General features: G+C 34.6%; 1 protein-coding gene across 1 annotated transcript; it reads right to left on the bottom strand.

The window, feature by feature from the left end:
- Nucleotides 1–8,220: 8,220 nt before the first annotated feature.
- LOC133197651 (uncharacterized) lies at nt 8,221–15,288 on the bottom strand. The gene is made up of 2 exons (XM_061333769.1): nt 14,594–15,288; nt 8,221–9,370 (listed from the first exon to the last, which is right to left on the bottom strand). The coding sequence occupies exons 1-2, from the start codon at nt 14,821–14,823 to the stop codon at nt 8,347–8,349; spliced, it is 1,254 nt and encodes a 417-aa protein (XP_061189753.1). The 5' UTR covers nt 14,824–15,288; the 3' UTR covers nt 8,221–8,346.
- Between the last annotated feature and the right edge of the window lie 352 nt (nt 15,289–15,640).

Here is a 15,640-nt window from a genome sequence, read left to right as displayed (position 1 = left end):
TCTCTTTCTCTCTCTCTCTCTACATTATTCTTATTTTCATTTTATTTCATTAACTCTTAAATTTTATTGATTAATTAATTAATTAATTTTTTGGCTAAGGAAGAAAGTCTTTTTTAAGGGATTTTTCCAGTTTTTTAGAGAAATACTCAGACGCCACCAGCGTGAAAATTAAGTCGTAGACTTAAATTTTTGAAATTGATAAATAGCACCCTGAGCATAGGTCTACAATGTACAATAGATCGTTTTTCATTCTCATCACTGGAATTTTTAATGTCAATGTCAGATAATTAGAGATAATTCCTACGTCAAATGAATTGTTGGAGACTATACCCCGATAATCGAGAGATTGCTGTAAATAAAATCGAGCAGAAAAGGCTAGATTTCAACAAAAGAAGTGTCTTATGACGTCACGAGATTGAACAACACCCTCTTTCATTTGCACCTCACTAATCATAGCTTTAAAAAATAAAGAGCTTTATTTGCCAAGCATTTTTTCCTATCAACACATATGTCAAGTTACTTGTAAATATACTTTAACCCTATCAAATAAAATTATTTCTGGGCCCAATAATAATTTAATTGTAAGCGTTTTAGATCACTTTTTAAAAAATGCATTTGAATTTTTGAAATTCAAAGTATCAGTTCACCTAGTAAGTGGTAGCTATTCTATTCCTGTACGTCGATCATTTGTAAAATTAATCAGCTTTGTCTACGTATGTTAATGACATCAAGAACGGAGAAAAGACTCAAAAGCGTGGCGGGCGCATTATGACATAATCTAATTATTCTAAAAACCAGGAAGTGTGATTGCGCCTCGCTGTTATTGATCGAGTATCAGTCGGGGTCTTTACATCTTTAACGCGATAGTTCTATTTTTTCAAGACCCTTTTTGTACTTTTAAGATTTTCAGTCAACTTAAAACTTCACAAGAAAATTAAGTACGTGATCATGATGCACAGTACATGTATTATGGGATTTAAATTTGTAATATATCCAATGGTATACTGCGCATTATCTGTAGAAATCTTTGGAGTTCTAGTCGAAGCTTCTTTACATGCTCAGAGGGTAATTAGCACGTACGCAAATGCATTCAACTGAAAACAAGAATTTTATAATAAATCTTCAGAATATGCATTAATTCAGACTAGAGGTGAATAAACTTCCCTGTACAATGTCGGCTGTGTTCCAGCGTTCTTGTAAGCCAACAAGATTTTACTTACGATCTCAAAAGTTTAATACATCCAAAGTGTCTTTAAACACCAATCCTGAAATGTCATAAAAAGCAACAATATACTTTTAATTCACAGAGGTATATTAGCCCAAATACCGCAAAAAAAAAAAAAAAAAGAAAAAAAAAAAAAAAAGAAAAAGAAAAAAAAAAAAAAAAAAAAAAAGATGTTCAAAATGTTACTAGTCAAAAGATTAGAGTTAATTGAAAGAAATTAGAAGCAAATTAGGTGTTGATGCTCAGAGGGTATTCAAGGTCTCGGTTATAAAAGTTCTTTTTATTGGCTGTCTAACCATCGACTTGCCACCTACACTCCTCTGTCCTTTGACGGTTTATTGTTTATAGATTTGAAAAAAAATCTATTAGAAGTTTACAGATAATCAATGCATAGGAAAAACTCAGAGGGTTATCGAAAGCGAATGGTAACATCCAAGACTTCCAGGTTCGCAGAAAAAATGTTCACCGACAAGAAAAGGGAATGGAAATAAAAAGAACTGGCTAAAGTTTGGTTTTCACTGGCTAAGGCGGCACCGGGAAGACTCATTTCATTTATTGTATAGGCCTACGTTTGTTTGTATATTGTTTAAGGAGGGATTCTTCTCATATTTCTTGTATTTAAAAATTAATGAAATTTGCATAGATTCAAGAAGACATTATCACTAAGTGATGGTATCAATAAGATTAAATTTGACCGTTTTATTTTTTGAAGCAAGGTCAGGTCAAGGTCATTATCTTTTTCCTTGATATTAAGAATATAAAGATACCGCTGTTAATCATGCGATGCCTACTTCTATTTCAAAAGATAAAATGTTTTTCTTTTTTTTTCATAAAAAGATGTTACCATATAGATACTACCAAATTGACATAAGTAATTTAACTAAAAAGATATTGGCTAATCCGAATTTCCTCTATTTTTCTTAAATTTTTAAGATATATTAGTTATTTTTATATGCGTCGTATATTTAAATTTTTCTGATTTTCACATATGGTAAAGCAGTCATATAAAGATACAAATTGATACAAAAACCAAAAAATTTGACCTTTTACTAAGAGAGATAAAAACACTTTTTACGGATTTTTTACTCAAATCTGTACTTAGATTGGAAAGTTTTAAACGCTAACAAAATTTTAGTTTGTGAGGAAAATCATTTTTATTTGATATATTTTAAAACTTCAGTCCATTATCATTAATTTCACTTACATTTGAAAATTTCTTTAAAACCTTTGATTATTTAGATTTTTAAACTAAATTCAGCGTTCTGTTGTAATATTGAGAAGCCGAAAAGGAGATATTTTCATACGCCGTCGTTCCGTAGTCCCTGATAGATTTCAAACTCAGTTTACCACTTCTATTTAAAGTTGTACAATTATGATGAGGAAAGATAAATATGATCTTTTAAATCCCTTAAATCTAAATATATAAGACATATAAGCAGATATACTTTGATTATTTCATCTGGTTAGAAACAAGACAAGAATCCCTTCTTAACGTCCCTCTCGAGAATTTTTCACTCACATGGAGACGCCACCACTTGCCGGTAGAGAGCTGCAAATTTTAACCTGTACTCGGCACTCAGGGCCATTGAGCATTGAGGGATCTTTTTCGTGCGAGCACCTACTGCGACACAGGACCTCGGTTTATACGGTCTCTTCCGAAGGACCGGTCTCCACGTCCCACAGTGGGATTCGAACCCGCGACGTACTGATCAACTCCTTACTCCGTGACTCTAGAGCAGATGCTCTACCACTGCACCACGCGGGCGACTAATGTGTACGTAAATAGATACATAATATATAAGACACTTGCTATACAAGCACGCCATATGTTATCCCACGATTATCGCTCTTGCGTCATTACCATGCAACCATGCAAACTTCCGTTCCTTCCAGGTCGATTTGAAGAGATGAGCCTCCAAATCGAAGAAATTGTATACTTTTCTGTTGATTGAAAGCGTGTTGACGGCTGACAGACACATCAACATTTAGGAAAATCATCACTGTAGGGAATAGAACCATGACAACGATGCTTTCGAGTCTAGAAATAGGTGCTGAAGTGGGTGGGGATATTTTTTCCAAGATGGCAGCTTTCGTTCCTTGTAGAGTTTATGTATATACGCGTAGTACGTTTTTTTAAACATGTTATTTCTTGTCTGAGCGTGTCAGAATCTTTATTGTAACAACTTTAAAAGTATTATAGCTAGATTCAAAATTTTATTAATTTATTTTACATTCAACAATTTGGAGGACAAACCCCTATGTTGTCAAACACTCGGTAGCGACAAAAATAACTGTGTACTTCTTCCACAGCAGGAGAAAAAGATACCAAAGAAACTTACAACAGCTGCATAGGTCATTACAGTATAAAAACAAACACAAATACGTGTAAACTACAATAAAATGTAAACAAAGGTATGGTGAAATACATGTAACCAGCACGAACACGTGTCCTTCATTCCACGCAGGTACCTGTGACAAGAAAGCAGTCAGGTGTAACGAATGCAAAAAATATACCCCAGATCTTATATCGGAAATAGTAAAACGAATATGGCGTATGCCTATTTATGAGTCCTGTTCAGCTTTAAGCTGTAGGAGTTTTGATTTTTATTTCAAAAGCCCTGGTTTCGTAAATCATATATTACAAATATTTGCTGGTATTTCAGTACATAATGATAATTCTATTTACCTTCTGTTTTCAGTTGTTACATACATAAACCCCTTAATTATTTGTCTTTGGTCAGTTAGACCATGTTTTGACATTTCACATGCTTTACTTTTGAAACAGGAAGTGTCATCTTTCGGTTGTACTTTTGAAAGCTGTGTTTTGATTGGTTAAGAGCCATAGGATCTTCGGTATTTAATGGCTTTTATATTTAGGGATAGCTATGGTATTTAGAGCTGTATTCATGTAATATTCTTCAACTGGGTTAGGGAATATACCTCATGTTTAGTTCCTCTTTACTAGTACTGTGCCTGTGCCAAGAAAACCTCAAGGTTTATCAGCAATATTTAGTTGCTATCTTTTTATAGTGCTTAAAAAACCTCATGGCAACACATTATGTCTTAGATAGCATTAGATGCACGTTTTTCACACTTTCTAGGTTTTTGAGAGCGTTAGAAATGTGCTTGGATGTAGATTTTAATTTCTCTTTCCAAGTCCAGCCTTGTGGAAGGATATGTAGTTAAAAATTCGAATTTCTGGAAGCACTATTCACTATTTATTCCTTTCAATTTTGGTGTTGTTTATTTTTAAAATCAAATTTTGTTATCATTTACAAAGATTAATTCTCACTTTATTAAATTAATAAAACTTTAAACAGTGTTTCCTTTTAACATTGATCATAATTATGAAATTCCCTTACCTGAGTCGATCACTTATAACTGGAGGTAATTATCACTTTAAGGACATTGGCAACGCAAGGTTTTTCCGGAGAAAAAAAGGTTTAATACTTAGGTTCTTTCACTTATAAAATAGTGATGGAGAGTGATCTCCCGTGTAGAATTCTCTACGCGGTGAAACCAATAAAGAGTATGTTACAGAGGTAAACAAATACACGTGTGCTTCAACGGTAGAATTATCTATAAGGCAAGAAAGGAAAGTAGTGATGGCTTTGTTGTACAAGTTTGCTGGTAACTTTAATAATCTATTTACAGAAAAGGTCTACTTCCGGTTACAATTCATTGAATTCTTCGTCGGTCGTATAAAAGCACATGACCATGCAGACCAAATTGAATACCACTCGTAAGCACGGTGTGATAATCTGACAGAGCACAGACACGTGCTGTTATACCGACGACATCCAAAAAATAAGAATTTAATACTTATATTTACATTCTCTACCTTAGTCTTCATAAATGTTAATTTTATTAATTTTTATTATGAATTTAGCGCCTTTTAGAACTGGTGCACATGGTTATATTTACATTTCCAAATATTTTTTCCTTAAGATTCTTTGCAAATTAGGAAAAGTTCATGTTCTTATGAACTACCGTGGGATGTGACTGAAGTAAAAAAAAAGTGCAAACTTTTTTTTTCAAAAAATGATCGTTGAATGACAAAAATATGTGGCAAGTCATCAGCAAAATAATGTTAATATAAGATATAAGTTTAATTTTTGAAAATTCATGAGGTACATGACCTACAACGCTTCACGTCTGTATATTTATCATGGCGATTCATGAAATATGCCGGCGTGAAGCGTCGTAGTTCATGTCCTCATGAATTCTCAAAAATTAAATTCATCTCTTAAAATAGACGTAAAAGCTCTTTTGACGTGGAAAGTTAAATAAAGCAAAACAAATATTGTGAGGGGTTAAAAAATATGACAATATAATTTTAAACGTACAGTTTTTATATTTTTACAACAGTTTAATAGTGTAATTGTTATTAGGTAAATTGAGCCAAAACAATATACATTTTTGGTGTTCCTGGTATATTGAAAGTGACTGTATATAGTTACTATTGCGTGTTCTACTGCGCCGTGACAAGGTTTCGTGTATTTCATAGGGGATTGAATGTTGTAGATTTCCAATGGATTTCATAAAGATAAAATTTTACCTAATAATTTCTGGATATGTTTGAGAATACAGCTGTGTATATAACATACACAATTCCCTAATTTCAGATTTCATTTACTTTAGAAAAATTCACAGTCTTCTTCTTTCCTTTTAAAACTTAAAATAGTAAAATTGTAACCTTGATATATTGAAGTAGAATCAGATATTCATTCCTATTCTGTCTACATGCATATCCATGTCTATGAGCAATCTTTTTTTCATCCTAAATGACGTGCAGCAACTATAGAACAAACCTCGTGCACAAGGGTCAAGTGTACTGGATAATTGTTTTTAACAATGCCACTTAGGAAGAACCCAATGAACATCAAATCCTGCATGATAAACACTACAGACAATATTAAGCACAAAAACTCAGTAGATAATATATCAGACTTTAATAGCAAATAGAGCTATTTCAATAAAATATCAAGGCTCTGATAAAATGGTCAACAAAACATTTCAGTAAAGTAAAACGAATAATTTCCATTAAACAACCTTTTTTCATATATCACCACCTGAAAAAAACCCCTGAAAAATAATAATGTCCATTTTACTTCGGTAAGATTACTTTGCATTTTCAGGTTTGGATTTACAATAATCAAAAGTACAATACTCATGGCAACATCAAAAAACTATCACTTTTTTTTTCAAAACACACAACCAGACCATTTTTTGTGTTGTTTTCCCCATTTTTAAAGAATCTGAATCTACTTCATTTGTTCATTTCATTTTTGAAAAAACGTGGCCTGTATGACCGTTTCTTTAAAGTAAAGAACCTGTTATATCGAAGCATTTCATCCCTTTTCCAACAAGAGGCCCATGGGCCACAACGCTCACCTGAGTAACTTTGGCCTTGCTGTTTTTCACCTGATTTCTCCCCCCCCCCCGTAGTACTTATTGTGGCCCCGCCCTATCCCCAAGGGTCATGATTTGAACAATTGGAATCTACACTACCCCAGCATGCTTCTAAGTAAGTTTCAGCTTATCTGGCCCAGTGGTTCTTGAGAAGATTTTTAAAGATTTTTCTTATATATTTCAATGTGAAAATTGGATTCCCTATTGTGGCCCCGCCCTACCCCTGGGGGTCATGATTTGAACAATTTAGAATCTACACTTCCCCAGCATGCTTCCACATAAGTTTCAGCTTTTCTGGCCCAGTGGTTCTTGAGAAGAAGATTTTTAAAGATTTTTCCTATATATTTCAATGTAAAACTTGGATTCCCTATTGTGGCCCCGCCCTACCCCCGGGGGATCATGATTTGAACAATTTAGAATCTACACTACCCCAGCATGCTTCCACAAAAGTATCAGCTTTTCTGGCCCAGTGGTTCTTGAGAAGAAGATTTTTAAAGATTTTTCCTATATATTTCAATGTAAAACTTGGATTCCCTATTGTGACCCCGCCCTACCCCCGGGGGTCATGATTTGAACAATTTAGAATCTACACTACCCAGCATGCTTCCACATAAGTTTCAGCTTTTCAGGTCCAGTGGTTCTTGAGAAAAAGATTTTTAAAGATTTTTCCTATATATTTCAATGTAAAACTTGGATTCCCTATTGTGGCCCCGCCCTACCCCCGGGGGATCATGATTTGAACAATTTAGAATCTACACTACCCCAGCATGCTTCCACATAAGTTTCAGCTTTTCTGGCCCAGTGGTTCTTGAGAAGAAGATTTTTAAAGATTTTTCCTATATATTTCAATGTAAAACTTGGATTCCCTATTGTGGCCCCGCCCTACCCCCGGGGGTCATGATTTGAACAATTTAGAATCTACACTACCCCAGCATGCTTCCACATAAGTTTCAGCTTTTCTGGCCCAGTGGTTCTTGAGAAGAAGATTTTTTAATGACCCCACCCAATTTTTGTATTTTCTTGATTATCTCCCCTTTGAAGGGAACTTGGCCCTTCATTTTTACAATTTAAACTCCCCTTTACATAAGGTTGCTTTGTACCAAGTTTGGTTAAAATTGGCCCAGTGGTTCTTGAGAAGCAGTCAAAAATGTGAAAAGTTTACAGACGGACGGACAGACGAACAGACGGACGGACGACGGACAACGGGTGATCAGAAAAGCTCACTTGAGCTTTCAGCTCAGGTGAGCTAAAAATGATATAGATTTAAGTATCTTCGTCTCTAAATCTATTTGCACTGTTTCTGAAAATATGACGAATAGCTATAACTATCTTAATAACCTCTCCCAAGTTTCTCCCAAAAACCTTAAGCCGAGAAAATATTTGTTTGGTACTAACACTTTTTCATTCTAGAAATATCCTGAAGGTAAAGTTCTGACTTCAAAGAATTGAAAAGTATTCTCAAAGACAACGAAATAGAATCGTCAAAAAATCAGGTAGAGGAGCATTTCCGCAGAATGAAATAAACTTTGTTGGAAATGAGCCTTCTGATCTATCATGAACATCTATCATGATCTTCTATTATGAACACACTTCAGACGGCAAACGGGTCACACAGACATAGATACTCTGCCGTTTACAATCGCTTTAAGTATATTTGGACGGACTGTCTCCTTCTTTGTTTTTCCATCTTGTTCATGTAAGTTACGGTATCATGGAGTCGTTCTCTGTACATGGCCTTGTTCTCCAGTATCTCCAATAAGAGCCACCGCTGATGTTTCGGAACTATTACTATCCCTCATGTTATTGCCCACCGACCTCTCTACCACGATCTCCTGCAAAGGTATACTGTCTACCGTTCGTAAAGTTACATTTGAGGATGCAACATAGTTTTCAGAATCTGACTGAATTGTTTGTTGAGGAATAAACTCATGCATGCCGTTACGAAGAAAATTTAAATGTGGGATGTTTTCTTTTGTCATCTCTTTTCTGTTTGTGTTGAGTTTCTCATCATCAACGGTACACAAATTCTTGTTGTCATAGCGACGGAGGTACCCGAGATTATTTCTAGTTGTCAGGTGTGATTGACATACTCTTTGGATGCCATGCACATTTTCCGTGTTTTCAAACTCATTTGTTGTTTTGCAGAAAGATCTAACCAGTCTTTGAATAGTTGCTAAAATCAACCACACATTTATCACAGAGAAAAAAATAATACTCAGAAAAAATACCGTTAAAGTAGTGTAGTGCATCACAAAAGGAGTCTCATGAAACATTGCAATAACCAAGAACACGACAGGTACGATACCACGGAACACTAAAGTCAAAGCACAATTCAAGAAAGACAACTTAGAGTACAGTTTTGTCCTATTCTTGCCCAATTCTTTAAGTATTTTTGAAAGTTCAATAACCGTCGAATTGGTCTCCATCGTCATCCCTACCAATGACAGTAGTAAATTCTGGTGGTATGCTAAGAATACAGAATAACAAACGACAGTGACCACGTGATGCATTGTATCCGTTTTTATCCGGGAAGGCTCACTTTCTCCGTACAGGTATATATTTACCGAAATGAGGTAGATATATCGTCCTATATTTATTGCTAAAAGAATGCCCACTAAGTCGTTGACTGTTGAACTAGGATTTTTACTAAATGGGTATCGTATCACATCTGATCCGCAAAGAGCCCCAAAGCTAAGGATGACGACAATCCACATAAATAACTGCTCCGTCAATCTGAAAAAAAAAATGTCAAATATATTAAACTTTTAAAGTTTGATTGTTCAATCTAAGCAATCATTTATAATGGAGATTTATTTTGAACCTAATCTTACTGACCAAGCATCGGAATATGAAATATGGAGATAACGAACAGTATTCAAGCTCAAAGTCCATTAAAACAATACGAATCGGGAGCAGAGCAAACACAGGTCTCCAAAAACATCAGAGGTGGAATAAGGTGCCATTGAGGAGTGAGCATCCCCTGCCGACCTGTCACATCCGCCATATGTGCTCCTTGTCATAATCGCTAAATAACGGAAAAATCCGTCGACAATTTCAGTGTGTAAATAATGGCCTTACAATTAGTATGAAAAACGTCAGTCAGCATATGACTTAATGATAGATTGTATTTGCTGAAGTGAAGAGTGCGTAGCGCGATCTCTGGTAAGAGATTAAAGTGATCGGTCGAAGCCGATCAATATCAGAATACTCAAAAGTACCAGTAGACATGCTGATTTATGGAGAGTGTCCCTTTTACATGAAACACATAATCACAAAAGGAAGATTTAAAAGTGTTAAAGGCTTAATTAATGACATCTAACAAAAAAAAAAATCAAAAAATTTAAATGAAATTAAATTAGAAAGCAGTAGTGTAAAAATTATCAGATTTACAGTAATGGGATTTTATGCCATGGTCCAAATTAAACAGGGCCCGAATTAAACGGACATCCCCGGAAGCAAAGAAACGTTTATGCAGACGGGGGGGGGGGGCTTATGAAAATTGTAGTACAATTATCGGTCAGTTGTAAAACATGGAAGAAATTGCATTACCATTCCTGTTTATTTATTTAAAAAATTCTTAGTTGACTTTTCCTACGTTTTTTAACGTTTGTGTTATCTCAACGGCGGTTGAGAATACGTACCATATTTTTACGCGTAAATTTAATTTGACGGTGCTGCTGTCAGCATATCCGGCTATTGCTTTTCGAGCAATGAGCCAAGCTAAAAGTAACGTCCATGTTTACACCGTGATATACTGTACGACTTATTGAAATGTGAAGTAAAATGAGGAGATTGTTTTTGATATGTCTATTTTCAAAGACATAATCTTAATTACAAAAAACCATGGCCCAGACGTCACGACACAGAGATAAACTCATGCATTATTGTCTTTTGAATGTCATCCGGAAGTTCTATTCAACGACGAATCTATATTAATATCAAAACTGTCTACGAGTTCCATTAGATTACCCAAAAATGCACAGAAGAGTCTTACTGTTCATTACATTGTTAAAAAAATGTAGCAATTAATTTGCGAGAATAACCCTTTCTTCCAGTGAGAATAATCGTGTTAATGATCTAGAGTAAACGTGAACCCGGAAACACGGCTCCGCTATAGACATATCGATCGCTGTCTTTTGTGTTTCAATGTTGTGCGTCAACAGTGCAAGGCTAATCCTGAAGGGTTTAGTCAGTATATATATATATCCATCCTTATTAAATTCAGAAAGTACTGATACGTTCTTTATTTCTCTTCCTTCGAGTAGCTCAAAGGAAGCACGATATGACCGATTTCGTGATAAACACCGGAAGTCCTCAAAGTCTGTGATAAAAGTGTTTTCCTCCAAGCATTGTGCGTTATTTTGTGACTGAAATTGCTAATGTTATGCATTGTTCTTTTTTCCCTCGACCAGATATTTGTAGAGTCTCCCGTCGCTGGGTAATACAATTTCATATCGTATGAAATTTTTAACACCCAATCATACATGTTTAATATTTCTCCTAGCTTGATTTTATCTTTAGTTAGCCGTGCTTAGAGAATGAAAGCACAGAGTGCACCCCTCGGAATTGAAATTTTTCAACATTTGAATAAATAAAAAATTAAACATTAATTGCAGATAGAAATTTTAGGGTTCTAAACAGACATTTATGTATATTCTAGAGAATCCGGACACCTATTTCTACCTGTAACTAATCAAAAGAGAAGATGTGATACAATGTAGGGACAGGTACACCATGGGAAATGTGTTTATCAAGTGGTGCTTTGCTTTGTTCGGGGGTGGGGGTGAGGTGGTTGGGGGCATTATTAATCTAATCAATCGTTCACTAATAAGTTTTACCTTCATATTCAAAAGTACAATTTTGTGTGAACCTTTTTAATCTGGAAAACGTTAAACCTGAGCCACTATATTCTTTACTGAGATGAAGTTTTGTCTGATAAAACGTTTTACAGCATTAAATATTTGACATTTCCTCAAACCTTAAAGTGTCTTTATCGTTGTTAACATAGCAAGCTTTTACACCAAATCATTATACTTGTTATTTATCAGTACTCATATGAAGTCAGCTGATCAGTAAGGGTTTATAAATACCACTTGTAGACTGCTCTCAAGTAATTGTAAACCAAAAGGTTCAAACTTCATATAAACTTTCTGTATAAACTTGAAGTTCTTATGGAAATAAACAAGGTATACAATATTACAATACTAAAAGAGCATGTTGGTAAAGAGAGTTGTCGGGAATGTCGTAAAAATTACACAGAAACTGTCTCTTGAAGAGAGTTTTTGTTGGGCGATTTGTTTATAGCTTGTATTATTTTTGTCGACTCTATTTTAGCATTTATTACACGTTTTGGTATGCAATCTCTTCTTTGATATGCCCTTTTCTAGCAATGTCTGGAACTTGCAAATATCAGAATCACCATATAACATGACATAAATTTTATATGACAATTATTTTTCCATAAAGTGTATGCACATGATAAGATATCCCTAATTTTACACAGAAATGTTTAAGATTCTGTTACCAGAAAAACAAGGAAATTTTTCCTTTGTTCGTTTGTTTTGTGGTTTTCGAGTTGGTGACTCATGTTTCTTTATCGCCATCTTTTTCCGAAAAAAGCAAACAAAACTAAACGACTTATCTGTTGACTTTCTGAAATTTAAATTCTCTTCTTATTTAGGAAGCTCTAAAGATCACTTTATCTGGAAGTCTGACAAGGAAGTGTTTCCAATTGACAATGAATTTAAATTGTGTTCTTGTTACACAGCAGAAAGGTCGCCAACACCTAATTTTCTTCTCAAATCACCTCAGTTGAATTTTACCGTTAATTCATCCAAACCCCAACAGTTAAAGAGCAAGCCACTTTGCACAGAGTACCCCAGTTTATCAAAACCATCCCTTTTCCCCCCAAATCTCTGTTAGAGTTTGTGTTTTCTATTTCCGTAATTCTCTGTTATATTTTTAAAGGCCGACAGATTACTGATAAGTTATTATATATACATTATATATAATGTTATATCTACATCAAATGACTCACTTAATTATTTCTCACGGGAAAGAGAAAAAAATATTTTTACAGCATTTATTTTTTAAGGTTGTAACTTATCTTAGAATTACGGTATCTAAATGTTATTTAATGGAGGCACTGCTGTTATCAAAATTCACTTCAATCCTTTGCAGAGAAGAGTGTTAAATTGGCGGGTAGAGCTGGGTAGATATTAGGTAGAGATTGATTTCTGTACACGGAAGTGCTCGTGTCCGGTGTGATGACGCAAATCTTTTTAAAAATGGATATCATATATACAGCAACGATGAAATCAATACTGTCAACCATTATACTATCGAAAGACAAACTAAAAATAGAATCATTCTGAGATATTTAAAAAGAAAACTGAAGCTAAAGAAAAAAACCCCCAAAAAGCAATGCCTTAAATATCATTAAACAGTTTAAGAAGTTAAAATTCAACATTTCATTAAACGGCCGTGGTTAAAAAAGAAAAAAAAATGTTTATGAAGGATGACATACAAAATAAAATTGTAAAATAGCCAATAATAAAAACCCACTATTCACACCTAATCATGAACTTCAGTAGTTTTCACGCGGTTCAGAAGCGCAAAGGTGTCGCCCATCATAGTGAAACAATTTAGAGGCGCCGTTTTTGAGTCCTAACCATTAGCAACAATTTACGCAAGACAACCTGGTTGCCAGGAAGTATCAATGTTCAACTAAAGAAAAGTTACATGATATATTGTCGAGAATTGAACGATTTATCTATTATTTTACAAAAATTCTATGATCAATATATATGTATTGGGGATTTTTTTCTTCCTACCTATCATCAAGACTTCCCAGTATCGCCTCTGATAAAGATAAAAACCCTAATGTTTCCAACTCGGAATAAAACCTCTCGGTGTAGTATACAAGTGCACAAAAGTGCATTAGTGCAATATGCAGTTTGCAGTAGCATGTCAAATTTCAAACAGCGAAAACAATTAATTCATCCTGTCAAGCGAACTGATATTCCTGACGTTAAGTTTACATTGAAACACATATGAATTCCCCTATCACTTACGTATATAATTCAAACGATTGATCGTTATCGATATAGATATTGTTTTCCCCTCGTATCTGAATTTTATCTAAGTGGATTTAATCACCTTTTTCCCACAAACTAAAATATTTCACTTCAAATTTTCATTTGGGCTTCCTCATCGATTGGTCACAGCTTCATGTTTCTAAAAGGAGACAACAGGTTTGGGAAAGGGGAGAACCTGTTAAAAACTTGATATCCTAATGGGGGTGGAGTCACACTCGCACTGTCTTACTTTACTTTTTTCCCCATAGTATTAACACAGGGGCCCGCATCACCACTCTCTTCCCCCTCCATTAATATCGGCTCTAATGTCATCATTTAAGGGACTATTTTGAACGACAGAATCGGTTTCCACCACGACTGACAAATTATTATTTGTAAGACCTAATCATCCTCACAGCGTCAAGGTTCCTGAGTCCACACATGGTACCACATGTGGACTCCAAGACTCCTGACGCTGTGAGGATTGACCTAACTTTACTTAACGTTTTCGTAAATTGCATTGCCAGTGTTTTTTTTTTTTTTTTTTTTTTTTTTTTTAGAAATTTAGTTGGTGAAAATTTTACGTACAACTTGCCGTAATCCCCTGTACAATAGGGGAAAATAAATGTTCTTAATTTGCCTTTGGAAAAAGAAATTCTATGTGTGATTTAATTTATCATATCTAAAAGGATATCCTATTACGTACTTCACGAGAGCAACTAGTAAAAACAATCCAAAGACAAGTTACTGAATAAATTAAGAAGAACAGGATTTTATAACGATAATATCAAAAAATTAATATATACGGCATGCATTGATAATACCCTAAACATCAGAATAACTGGAAAATGCTCATACAGTCTCTGTTTAAAATACTCACACTTTTGGAAGGTAATGGGGTTTTGAATTATACGTCTGGCACACTGCAACTATTGTTCCACATTTTTCGCAGCAACATTTTGAAGACAATCTTCTTTGAATTCTCGTGAAAAGACAGTAACATAATATACAACAGTTAACAGTAAGGGAGACAGCAAGAATCTCAAAAGATTTGAACATGACGTTATCCCGGAGAGTAGTCAAGAGATCTGTCAAGCAGCTCTGCAACATTGAAAAGAAACGGTAAAGCTTCCGGTCACCTGTTCCGAGCTAGATCATATCAAAACTTCCTTATCTTGTAGAATTCCTCTTATTACTTCCTTACTTGCACTTTAGACATGTCTTCTTTTGGATTCTTTAAAAAAAAGTACGTTTACTGTGAGATAACGAGCCCCCCTTCTGAAAGAATACACATGGCATATCATCAAAGACCCATTCTAATACTAGCTATGTAAATATCGATTCATTTTCCGTACTAACCAATAGCTGAAAAGATACACTTCCTTGTTCTAAATATAGATTGTAAATAGGCCTGCGATTTATGTAGGTGGGATTAGAAAATTACTGAACACAAGCAAATTTCACAGCAATTAAGAAAATGACCAACTTGAGTGCACTTTATCCCAGATTGGATGCTGTTTATTTGATTACAGATAATCCATGGTACTCAATTTGGTGGATCGTTGATAACACATAACGCGGCTCATATCAAATGGGAAGTTTAAATCAATCCCCTGTTCAGCATTGAAACACAATCTTCTGTATATAACATTCTGTTATGTATACTCCGTCAAGTTACTCATTGCTTGAGTAAAGATTGTAAATCCTCAATCGATCACACAGTAATGCTTATGGGAGATGGATCGTTGATAGTAAACTGGCGTGTATAAATGATCACTATGTTCTCTCTAAAGAAGTAAATTATTTGTCTTATCAGTAATTCATAGAAAAAAAATAGTGACATCCGATTCCCAGAAAAGTGTATACTACTTAGGAGTTTAAATTTTGGAACATGTGCTTATAAAGCATTTAAAGATAAAATGTTCTT

Source organism: Saccostrea echinata, unplaced genomic scaffold (assembly GCF_033153115.1).
Source record: "Saccostrea echinata isolate AGI-Se365-2 ecotype Australia unplaced genomic scaffold, CSIRO_AGI_Sech_v1 ptg000030l, whole genome shotgun sequence".
Taxonomy (NCBI): domain Eukaryota; kingdom Metazoa; phylum Mollusca; class Bivalvia; order Ostreida; family Ostreidae; genus Saccostrea; species Saccostrea echinata.
Note: the sequence above shows the minus strand (reverse complement) of the source record. Positions and strands in the feature narration are given on the sequence as shown.

Excerpts from the sequence above, each read along its gene's own strand:
- LOC133197651 (XM_061333769.1), bottom strand. The coding sequence starts at position 14,823 with ATGTTGCAGAGCTGCTTGACAGATCTCTTGACTACTCTCCGGGATAAC. Across the intron at positions 9,371-14,593 it reads CCCCATTACCTTCCAAAAGT|ATTGACGGAGCAGTTATTTA; the intron begins GTGAGTATTTTA and ends TTTTTTTTTCAG.